The sequence below is a fragment of the Cygnus olor genome, chromosome Z (genome assembly GCF_009769625.2).
Source record: "Cygnus olor isolate bCygOlo1 chromosome Z, bCygOlo1.pri.v2, whole genome shotgun sequence".
In the NCBI taxonomy this organism is placed as follows: Eukaryota; Metazoa; Chordata; class Aves; order Anseriformes; family Anatidae; genus Cygnus; species Cygnus olor.
The window spans coordinates 12180009-12191342 of NC_049198.1; the positions used below are offsets into that span (position 1 = coordinate 12180009).

Consider the following 11334-nt stretch of genomic DNA (forward strand, 5'->3'; position numbering starts at 1 on the left):
CCCAAGGGATTTGGATTCTGTTGAGTTGTGGAGCAACTTACTTGGTGACGTAAGAATATATTGATTTCCAAGTGTGCGAGGAAGGACCTCATCTTCTGACAAACACCAAAACTTGACCGAAGCCACAGAAACCATCCATTGATCAGACTCCCTGGATCCCATGCTGCAGCAGCAAGACTTCAGGCTCTTGCAGCATGTGTCTGCATCTGGTTCGAGACCCAGCTGGTTCAGTGGACCACATGTTTGGAGGAGACTTTGCAAAGGAGAAATGTGAAAGGAGTAGTGCAACTTTTGATCAAAGTATAGCCCATCTCATTGCTTTGCAGAGCTTGGCACTGCAGAAAACTCTCCAGAAACTGCACTCTCTTTTTGGCAACCAAGCGGTTAGGCTCATTTTTAGCAGTCGTATGAGTTCATCTCACAGACATTCCTTCAGTGTGGTTCAGGAGTCCATCCTGTTGTTGACAAAGGCTACTAAGAAGGGAAATTCATTTCAGAGGTAATTTCAATACAAAAATTTTCTGTCTTACAATTCTTAACAGATTTATATTGGATTAGTCTAGCACTCTTTGTGACCCAATACAGGCCCCATATAATAGAACTTTAGAATTAAGAAAGCTGTCAAATTCTGTGCAACTGACTGACCTAAACACTGAAAGAGAGCGTACAAGTCATTTAATTCCAGTTAGTCATGACTAGAAGGCAAAGAACCTTTAATGAAGTCTTTTACAAAATTATATAAACAAGTTTACAGGACTTTTATCTCCCAAACAAGTATTCCAAAACAGTCTCCTTATATTATAAGCTGCTAGAAGCTTTTGGGTTGCAGCATAGCAGTGTAGGAATGGGAACATGTACGTAAGGAAACATTTCAGCAGCAGTGTTCTTGAGGATGTGTAATAAATTACTTAAGCACAAACTAGTAACATTGCCAGAACATTTATGAGTAATGAATAAGTACACCCTGGACTCTATCTTAATTTAACAATTCAATTTATCAGTACTGCAGACAAAGGGGTAAACTGATCTCAGGTGAAATTCTAAGAAATTGAGTTAGACTAGGAATTAATCATGTTGATGAAAAACCCAGTGGTTTCACCAAAAAAAAAAAAAAGCCAGCATTTGCTAAAAAGAAACCACTTGCTGCTGTTAAGAAAACAGACTGAAAATGCCATTCTCTTTCCAGATAAATTTGGGTTTACTTTTAAGTCATTGGAAGTTAACTGACTGTCTAACATACAGCTAGTACTCAGATTTTCCGTAGTGTAGTTGTTTGGAACAAGACAAAAGACAAAAAACAAAACAAACAAAAACGCTTGGAGAGCACCAAAAGTGAAGCGGTGTTTTACAAGAACATCACTTTTAACACCAATAACTACTGGAGACTAATTCCCCTTTCTGTTCTTTGAGCTGAAGCTTTTTGGGTCAAGGCTAAGAAATGTTGGCAGGGGAATATGAAAGAAGTCTTTGTATTTATTGTTCCACAGTTTAAAAAATAAAAGACAATTATCAAGACTATCAATCTTTACAGCTTTCGTTCATTTTTATTAAAAAATATATAGCACTTTATATATTCATAAATGTAATACAGATACCAGAACATACACCTACGGCTCTGCTTCAGCAATATCTTCATCAGGGCAACAGTAGTATTCCACAAAACAGATCTGTCCATCTTCATTCCTAATCATATACTGCAGTGAAAGAAATCCTCGATTATCTGTTCGAATGGAGACTTTACAAGATAAAGCCAGTGCCTTTGTAGATGGTTTAATCAAAGAAATCTTGTACCTGTAGGGGAGAAAAATACCATTTGAAAAAAATATGTTATGCGGAGTTTAGCTGAAACACTACTCCCAGTTAAAGCCATTAGAATGACTAAAAACCAATTAGCAACATGTTAATTTGATCTTTTCCTGGTAACATCATCAGACAGACATTGTTATTGCTTAGCTTTTGATTAGACTCCGACTTTTATCTGACGGAAAGTATTTTTTTTCACCTGTACTAATGAAATAAATGTCATGGTAGCACAAAAACAGTTTCTTATACTTTCCATAAAGAATGAATGGCCTGCCACAGAGTGCACTGGTTACATACTTACTAACCTGTTTGTCTGGGTTTGGTTGCAGTGGAATGCTTCCACCAAATCGGAGTCCTTGGGATAGTCCAGATGTGCACTTCCTGCATTTCCAAAAGTGGATAACCTGGAAGAAAAAAGGCACCATCTCAAAACACCTGACAGAAGCCCTACAGAAAATTTGTCAGAAGCAGTCGGCCTGTACATCTCTATGGCTATCTCACAAAACACTATTGTTCTGCTTTACTTACCTATAAATGCTAAACTGTGTGCACTACAGTCACATTTATCAGGTAGTCCATATATTCATTTCTATGTTAATGAAATTACATACCATGATTTGCTATATTCATTACAATTCTCCTTGAAATAAACCAATATTCCAAAACAGTTCCCTCTCTTCACCCTGGAAAATTCCTGCCTTTACCCACTGAAAAGCGAAAAGGCGGAGCATGAACATTTGAGTTGAAAGTCTCATTTTCAGTACCTGAAATATGGTTTATCTGGAGACATGGTGATCTGCAGAACTTCACTTGTCATATCTAGTTCAGCAAATGCTTCTCGTAGTCCCTCTGACTGCAGGATAATTTTATTGACAACATTGGTACTGCAGAAATCAAAGTCTAACAAGTCCTCAGGTTCTTGAGTGTTAATTCTGCACACTGTCACTACTCCTCCTTCTTCTAAGAACAGCATCAAGGGATAGCCATAGCCACGATAACACATCTTGAGAGCTGTTGGTGTTCCTGAAAAAGAGAACGAAACACACATTCTTCAAAGAAACCAATTAGTGTATTTGATAACTTCAGGAAATTCAGATTTTACTGTCCAATGGGGCACAGATCATTTTAATTTAGCGTGTTTAGTCCATCCTCCATATGCTAACATTGCATGTTTAGTGTAGCCTCCTATACACCCTTTCAAGTGTTATCTTATGCAGTAAAATGAAATGATGTGTACACATAAAGCAGTTCACATGCAACTTTTGTCATGTACCAAATGGTTAACACTAGCTGTGATAATGAAGCTGGATATGCTATAAATAGTTCAGTGTTAATAGCTCTGCCAGCTGTGCCTAAGTTTTTTACCCTTAAGTGAAGTTAGCATTTGTATGATGTTGGTGATCTGGGCTCTGGACTGAAAACAAAAAAGGTGCTCGTGGTGTTTATCAGTCCTGGGGGACAGTATTGGCTTAAGCATTAGAACTCCAGTCAGAGTTCTAATCAAGCAAGTCATCATATGACTTTCTTGTCCAAACAAATTACTTGACATGTCTTCTTATCAAGATTACAAAACCTTTCAAGATCTTCAGCCCCAAACCACAGCAAGCATGTGAACTGGGGTTGTTCACTGCACCTCATGCCACAAAAAGGTTCTCTCCCAAAACAAGTGGCTGTTTTGTGTCTTACATAGATGCAAGAAACATTATCTTCACAAGACCCTTCTGTTTCTCAGTTACCCCAAACGTGTCACACACACATGTATTTTTAATTCCATCTTCCAAGCAGAGTCAGCCTCCTTTACCATATCATTCTGCAGCAGACCCTGACACACACCCATCATCCCCTTTTCATCTCCACATTGACTGTTGTCACTGCATACACTTACACTAGGTTAGGCAAACAGGATGGACTCTGCTTAGCAGTTTGAGCTGCCATCCTCAGATGGACTTCAGGTGAAGAATTGAGAAGTTTTGCCAAGACTGAAAAGCTCCCTATGGCTGTGCACAGATTTCACTATATAATTACATGTGATACATATAAAGGTCAAGGTAAATATGCACCATACCTGGAGTAGAACTGGCACCAAAAATAGTCAAGCAGTCCAGAAGAACAGCCAAATTGATCCGGAATGTCACTGATTCCTCCTGAACAGAAAATTCCTGAAAAATTTCTGCCTATGAGAGAAAAAGTAGAGAGATGAAAAGAGGGAAGGTTTTGTAATTATTTTACATTTTACTCTTTATCTTCTTAAATTGAGTGCTTTTGCTTCCAGAGACCAGTGCAATACAAAGCAATTGCTAAATGTAACACAATATCCATTGAAGAAAAATAGGTCTTCATCCTCAAAAGCTAGTAAAATAAATCAGGTCACAGTTTAAACAAAATAGTACAGCATATGCATGGAAACCTGAACACTTGTCTTTTATAGCTTAATACAAGCTACAAATATTAAAGCCTATAGTTGTCTATTTCTGCGGCCGGAAACATTCAGGAAACTATGCAACGTAAACACCCCACTTCTCCAGAAACAAGACTTGCTTTTTAGGAGTATGAAGAAGTATTTCAAATAATAAGCATGTGTAAGTGCTTCTTCACAAGCAGCCCAAATTACCCCACTTTTTTTTGTTAGATATTCTGTTCTGGTGGCCACCACAAAGCAGCTGATGCCCAGTGACTAACAAGAGGTAGTATGGAGTTTACCCAGTACCAAGACTAGTCACGGGCATGTTTCAGCACATGTGGTGAACTCACCTAACCTAATAGCTCAACACTCTCACAGGAACCTGCTCACAAATCTAGGCATGGCAATGTCAGAAAGAGCCATGGGCTTAGCAGGTGCCAGCCCATTAAAGGATAAAAGCAGGCATGTATGAATGAACTAGGTGCTGAATTCAGCCTATCAGTACTGTGTCATCTCGAGACTGTGCAGAGAAGACCAACAAAGTTGGTGAAGGGTCTAGAAAACAAGATGTATGAGGATCAGCTGAGGGAACTGGGGCTGTTTAGTCTGGAGGAGGCTGAGGGGAGACCTTGTTGCTCTCTACAACTTCCTGAAAGGAGGCTGCAGCAAGGAGGGTTGTCGGTCTCTTTTCTCAAATTAACAAGTGATTGGACATGAGGAAACAGCCTCAAGTTGCACCAAAGGAAATTCAGACCGTATATGAGGAAGAATTTCTTCATGGAGAGGATGGTCAAGCATTGTAACGGGCTGCCCAGGGAACTAGTGGAATTCCCATCCCTGGAGGTATTCAAAAGACGTATGGTTGTGGCACTAAAAGGCATGGTTTAGGGATGGGACTCAGGTTTAGGGATGGAACTCAGCAGGTCAGTTTGATGGTTGGACTTGATGACTTTCAAGATCTTTTCCAATCTAAACGATTCTATTACCTTATAAAATAAATATATCTATACACATGTGGTCTATCTTATAGACAGCCTATTCAGTGTACCTCCCTCACATCAGCTTCTGCAACTATTTCATGGTTTTGCCAAAGATTCCCTTTCTCCACAGGTAAAATCCCGTACACCTCCATTACGCAGCCTGGGCTTTCCTAAGGTCTCTAACACTGCTACCAGCCCGTTTCTCACCCTTTAACGGGGGTCCCACCGTTAGCAGCTCGGCCTTGCCCCCTACCTGGATGAAGGCGTTGGCCTGGATGCATTTAGCATCCTCCACCGTCACTCGCAGCCCGTTGGCCGTGGCGAAGCAGGTGGCATGGTCCTGGAACTGCACGGCCCGCAGGAGGCTGGACAGGTGGCGGGCATTGTCCAAGCTGGCCGTCAGAACGTACGGCTCGCCGCTGCCGAGCGGCTGCGTGGAGAGCGGCATGGCGAGCCCTGGAAGGGCCCACCGGCATCTATCGGGCTCTGTCGCGATCTATCGCGATGTACTGGGGCGTGGCGACCGCAGGCAGCGGCAACGGGAGCGGTTCCGGGGCCGGCGGAAGGGCGGGCGCGCAGCGGCGCGGAGCCTCCTAAGATGGCGGCGGCCAAGAGGAAGGGTGGCGCGGCGGCGGCCGCCCGGCCCAAGAAGCGAGCCAAGGGGAGCCCGGGCGGGCCTGAGGCGGCTGCCGACGCCAAGCCGGGCCCGCAGGAGTACAGCATCCCGGCCCCGGTGTCTCAGGTAGCCGCACGGCGTGGCACACGGCTGGGAGGAGGCGGCTCCACGCTAGCCGGAGCAACGTGGTGCCGGCGACCGAGTGGTGTGGTGTTAGGGGTCGGGGGTTTGGGGAGACGGGAACCCGGCTGATGTGCGAGGGAGAAGGGGCATATTCCTAACTTAATAATCCTTGCACAAACAAAAGCAAGAGTTTTCAATAATTATGTAATATGTGTATAGTATATAACTTCTATAATTCTGTTATATACGGAGGGCCTGATGGATATTATGCATGTATCATGTCGGGATCATCCTGAGAAGGCTTCGAAAACAGCCTTGTAGTTAGCTTAAAAGAAAGCCAAGAAGCACGCGGAAGCCTGCGACCTCGTGGCTCAGTTTTCCTGTGCCCAGGCTGTAGCTCAGCTCATTTCCTAGAGGAGGAGGTGCTTCAGATTAATGCTTTCAGGCTAAGTATTGTATATGGCTTTGTTAATACTTACATGCTTTGTACTAAAAGATCTTAACGTAGGGATTTTGTGAAGCATTACAGATAGCAGTTTTTCATGTGAAAACATACTTCAGCACTCTTCCAGAGTGAGAGGTTTTATGCATGAGTCAAGATAGTAACATAGGCTCTTACTCTACTTTTCTGTTACTACAGTTGAAACACTTACTCTTACTGTGTGGTAGTAGCTTTAAGAAGCTCACTTTTTATGCTTAATACTTTTTTTCCTAGGGCAAATGGAAGAACAAGGAACGGGTGCTTATTTTCTCCTCTCGTGGAATTAATTTCAGAACAAGGCACCTAATGCAAGATTTAAGAACGCTGATGCCTCACTCTAAAGCAGGTAGGGCTAGGCATCATTCCTAGTGCATTTTCAGAGTAGTTTTAAACTAAGCACTTCCAATATCCTGTTCTTTTTAAAATGTTATATGTAACTGTTCTGATGAAACTGTGGTCTCTTATTCTAAGAAAACAGCAAACCCTTTCTGAGCAAACAAATACAGCAAATGTTGTTGTATCATAATACTCTCTGGGAAACAACACCTATAGTTTCTGTCTTGTAAGAATACTTTTTTTGCTTTACTTATTTATTGTAGAACATGGCTGAAAAAACTTGATAGTTATGCATCTTTCATGTAAAGCTAGTAAAAAATTACGCAGACTGATAAAAAAATTATGTGTGTTAAATCAGTGTACAAGCTTTGTCAATGTTGTTTTTGTCTTCCAGATACTAAAATGGATCGCAAAGACAAATTGTTTGTAATTAATGAGGTAAGTCAGTATTTAAATAGTGTTTCCTTTTAATTTTCTGTAGAAATTTAACATGCAAGAGAAAAAGGCAGCCAAGGGAGTTGTGTAATTGCAAAGGTGAAAATTTTTTATACTGAAAAAGTGCTAATGATAAAATGGGAAATTGACTTTTGATTAATAAAACCTTTAAACACAGGTTTTTTGCCATGAAGATATAAAACAGAATATGCCTTTCTATATAGGTGACGGATGTATTACAGTTTATATTTTAAGAAATCAAGGAACAAATACTCAACCAGGCTTAGTAAGATACTGGTAGTGCTGAAACCAGAACCTAATGTTACAACTCCTGCTCTAATGTTCATATTCTGGAGATCATATCAGGTTGCTTGTAGCTGTAGTAAAGTTATTACTTGTGGTAATAAGGATTTGATATTTTTTTAACAAAACAAGTGCTTGAAACTTTGGGGGTCAATAAGTGTAATTTGTTAAAATGAGACTGTTGCTTTTGAACTTTTATTTTGGGAGGAGGAAAGATGTTGGAAATGGATATGGAAACATAGAAAGTTTTTGAAAATGTCTTCACCGCATTGTAAATAGCTGATTTGATATATCTTGTCTAGGTATGTGAAATGAAAAACTGCAATAAGTGCATCTTCTTTGAAGCCAAAAAGAAACAAGATCTCTATGTGTGGTAAGTAATTCTATGTTTTTCTCATGTTTCTGTATATAACTGGTGATGCTTATGTCTGTAGTTTGTTACTGTAATATTGTGGATACATGAAATAGTGTTGCTTAGGTAAATTTGAAATAATCCTGCACTTCTGTTGTAGGTAGTGCAAATTTAAAACACATGACTGGTTTTCATACTACTTACGGAAACGTTTTTACAAAATTGTTCAGAAAGCAAGTTTGCACAAATATCTTGAAGGAACTTGATACTGCTATAAAAGTGATTGACATTACTTCAATGCAGAAATAATTTGTTGGAGTGTTCTGTAGAAATCCAGTGTATCTTTCTGTCTCCTGCTAACATTTTGCTTTTCTCTTTTCCCGCTGCCTTTCCTGTGCAGGCTTTCAAATACACCACAGGGACCATCAGCTAAATTCTTAGTGCAGAACAGTAAGTTGGTTGATGTTATTGTTCTTAGACTTTTACTTTCTTGCCTGCACAGCTTTCTTTAAGTACTAAAATGATCTTTTAAAAAATCACTGTAGTTCACACACTGGCTGAACTGAAGATGACAGGAAACTGCTTGAGAGGCTCACGGCCCCTTTTGTCTTTTGATCCAGTAAGTACAGGTTTTATATTTGATTGTGTTCATTTTCTTTACATGGCTATTGCATTTAATTATGTATATAACATTACTCTTTTCCTTTTTAGACATTTGACAAGGAGCCACACTATGCCCTGCTAAAAGAGTTATTTATTCAGGTCAGTCTTTAGCTTAGAAATTGTCTTTGGCAACTTATTTTATTTTTTTTTTTTTCTATGTTAACTTTACAGTTCTGAATTTGCAGAAAATCCTCAAAGGATTAGAGTCATGCTTAGTCACTGGGACTCTTTTTCTTAAGTTTCTTTTATGTAACGTAGGATCAGAATTTAAAAACTTAAAATGAAATAAAGATAAGCTACTTATGCTTGGCCTCTTACCATCATTTAGTAGTACTGTCTTTTATTACAGATATTCAGTACGCCACAGTATCACCCGAAAAGCCAGCCTTTTGTAGATCATGTTTTCACATTCACCATTACAGACAATAGGATCTGGTTTCGGAATTATCAGGTTAGTGGTCTCTTTTAGCTCTTTCACTGGTGTTTAGTGGAGTAATAACTTCATATCAATTACAATAATTATAATTAATTATTTACATTAATTATCAAAATATGCCAATGCTCATTGCTTGTACAAAGTAACTTCAAACCTTCTGTATCTCTGGAGATAATTTCAGTTTTGTCCAGTTAAGCTTATGTTCTCTTAGTTTTGGTTCTTTGATGGGTGTTTTGGTAAGAGGAAGTAGTAGGTAGCCAAAGCCATGGCTTCACTTGTCTTTTAACTTTACTTCACACTTCAGCCGAAAGTATGCTGGCACTTACTTTCTAAAGGAAGAATTCACAAATGCGTAGTACTCTTTTAAGTGCTTGCTTGAACATGTAAGAACTTCTTTGTATACAGAACTTTGCTTGTAGAAGTCTAGCTCATCAAATTCAGTGGCATCATATCTTGGATATAAGTTTTTACATATCACCATGTGTGAAGTGCCTACGAGTTCGTATACATTGACTTAATCTATGAGAAATAAAGAGGGTATTCTTTTACTGCAGATAATAGAAGAAGATGCATCTCTAGTAGAAATTGGGCCTCGTTTTGTCCTGAATCTCATAAAAATCTTCCAAGGTAGCTTTGGAGGACCAACTTTATATGAAAATCCCTATTATCAGTCCCCAAATATGGTAAGCAGCCTTGTCTTTGTTTTCTCTTTAGTAGTTCATTTGAAGATTGCAATCTCTTTATCTCAAGCCATATATGCCCTGGACCTCTTTGTAGGAAAGAGTGCCCTAACTAATCACAGTTTGAGAACAGAGTAATTGTGCAAATATTGAATGAATGCAAAATTCCTGTCAGTGGAAAGATGACATTACATTGTGAATTTTGGCAATTAAGCAGAGAAATCTGCACCTGTTATTATAATACCTGACTTCTTCCATCTTGCTTGTTTGACACCTGTTTTAATTTAAATTATTTTCAATAGCATCGACGGTTGATAAGGTTGTCAACGGCTGCTAAATTTAGAGAAAAACATCAAGTGAAGGAAGTACAAAAGCTTAAGAAAAAGGAGAGTAAGATGCTTATTGAAGAAGATCCCACTGAAGTGGTCTTTGAAACTCCAGCTGAAGAAAAGCCAGTGGAAATACAGCTTGTGAAACCAGAGTCAAAGGCAATTGTAAAAGATAAGAGGAAGCCACGCAAAATTGAGAGGAAGAGGCAAAAAAAGCTTTTTAGAACTGAAGCATAAGCTTAAAAGTTACAGGTGAAGAAACTAAGCAGACTCAAGTCATCTTTTAGTCTGGTGTGGCTATATTATGTATATTTCTTAGCTATGTAGACATAATATTGTAAATACTTGTTTTTTTCACAAGTAAAGCTAACCGGACTTCAGTTTTAATTAAACGAAATACCAGTTTCTTTATTGGGGTTCAGTTTTCACTTTTTTTTGTCTTTTCCGTGAGCTGATTCTGGATTTTGAAAAACATGGCAATGGGGAAGAGGAAATAAGTAACTCTAAATATTTCTGCTTTTGGTAATTGGTCTTACATTCAAATACCTCTGGGAAACAACTTGTAACACATACAAGGAATAAAAGTAACCAGGTTGTCACTGGTGGTTATCATTAATGGGAATTTGAAAGATAGCTTTGCTAGTACTTGACAGCAGCAGATAATCCTTTGTAAAGTTTTAATTTTACAGGAGTTGTCTCACAGGGGAATGAAAAAAAACAAACAACTAAAAAACAAAAACAAACAAAAAACAACAACAAAACAAACGCTTACTTGTTTCTTTTGCCTGTGGTGACTCTTGTATAACATTCTTATGACCTGAAATATACCTGCTGGGGAGAAACAGGCTAACATAAGATTCTAGTCTTTTATGCCAAATTCATTGCAAATTCCCTAAAGGTAAGAGGTAAAAGCTACCTGTGATTGAGTACCAAAACCATGTGCCTACATTAGCCTGAAATATAACTACCTGTGGTTCCTCTATTACAGGAACAGTGCTTTAAAGCACCGATTATGCATAAGAATGCACAATTCTGTTACATAATTATAGATAGAGACAAATTTTTTGTACAAAAATTGCTGTTTTCTTGGTTCAGTTGTATATACTATTCAGGTTTTGTTTCTCAAAGAGTTAGTCATAGAGATTTTTCCATATAAAAGCTTTAAATATGTTTCCAGTAGTGCTTAAAAGTTGTTAACCTCACACTGCAGCTTTGAAGCACCTCTTAATTTGGGGTTGTACTTCCCTAAAGCTTTAGGGGAACTGTCAGTGAGCCTGCCTTTTTGCCAGATCTAGTTAAATGAATTGTTGTGTTCATAAGTTAATAGGTGGGGGAAGAAGCATAGAACTAGGTTGTCTCTCACAGAAAGTATAATGTCCAAACAACCACATGAATT

The 11334-nt window shown here is 39.0% G+C and overlaps 2 protein-coding genes across 2 annotated transcripts; one reads left to right on the forward strand and one right to left on the reverse strand.

Annotated features, from left to right (window-relative positions):
• Positions 1–1607: 1607 nt before the first annotated feature.
• On the reverse strand, positions 1608–5336 carry RAD1 (RAD1 checkpoint DNA exonuclease). Its single transcript, XM_040541101.1, has 5 exons — positions 5253–5336; positions 3869–3977; positions 2568–2826; positions 2109–2207; positions 1608–1791 (listed from the first exon to the last, which is right to left on the reverse strand). Exons 1-5 carry the CDS (start codon positions 5334–5336, stop codon positions 1608–1610), a joined length of 735 nt encoding a protein of 244 aa, XP_040397035.1.
• On the forward strand, positions 3868–10349 carry BRIX1 (biogenesis of ribosomes BRX1). Its single transcript, XM_040542187.1, has 11 exons — positions 3868–3976; positions 5437–5926; positions 6639–6750; positions 7135–7178; positions 7781–7851; positions 8231–8280; positions 8376–8449; positions 8542–8592; positions 8843–8944; positions 9484–9612; positions 9912–10349. Exons 2-11 carry the CDS (start codon positions 5519–5521, stop codon positions 10173–10175), a joined length of 1305 nt encoding a protein of 434 aa, XP_040398121.1. The 5' UTR covers positions 3868–3976; positions 5437–5518; the 3' UTR covers positions 10176–10349.
• The last annotated feature ends 985 nt before the right edge of the window (positions 10350–11334 follow it).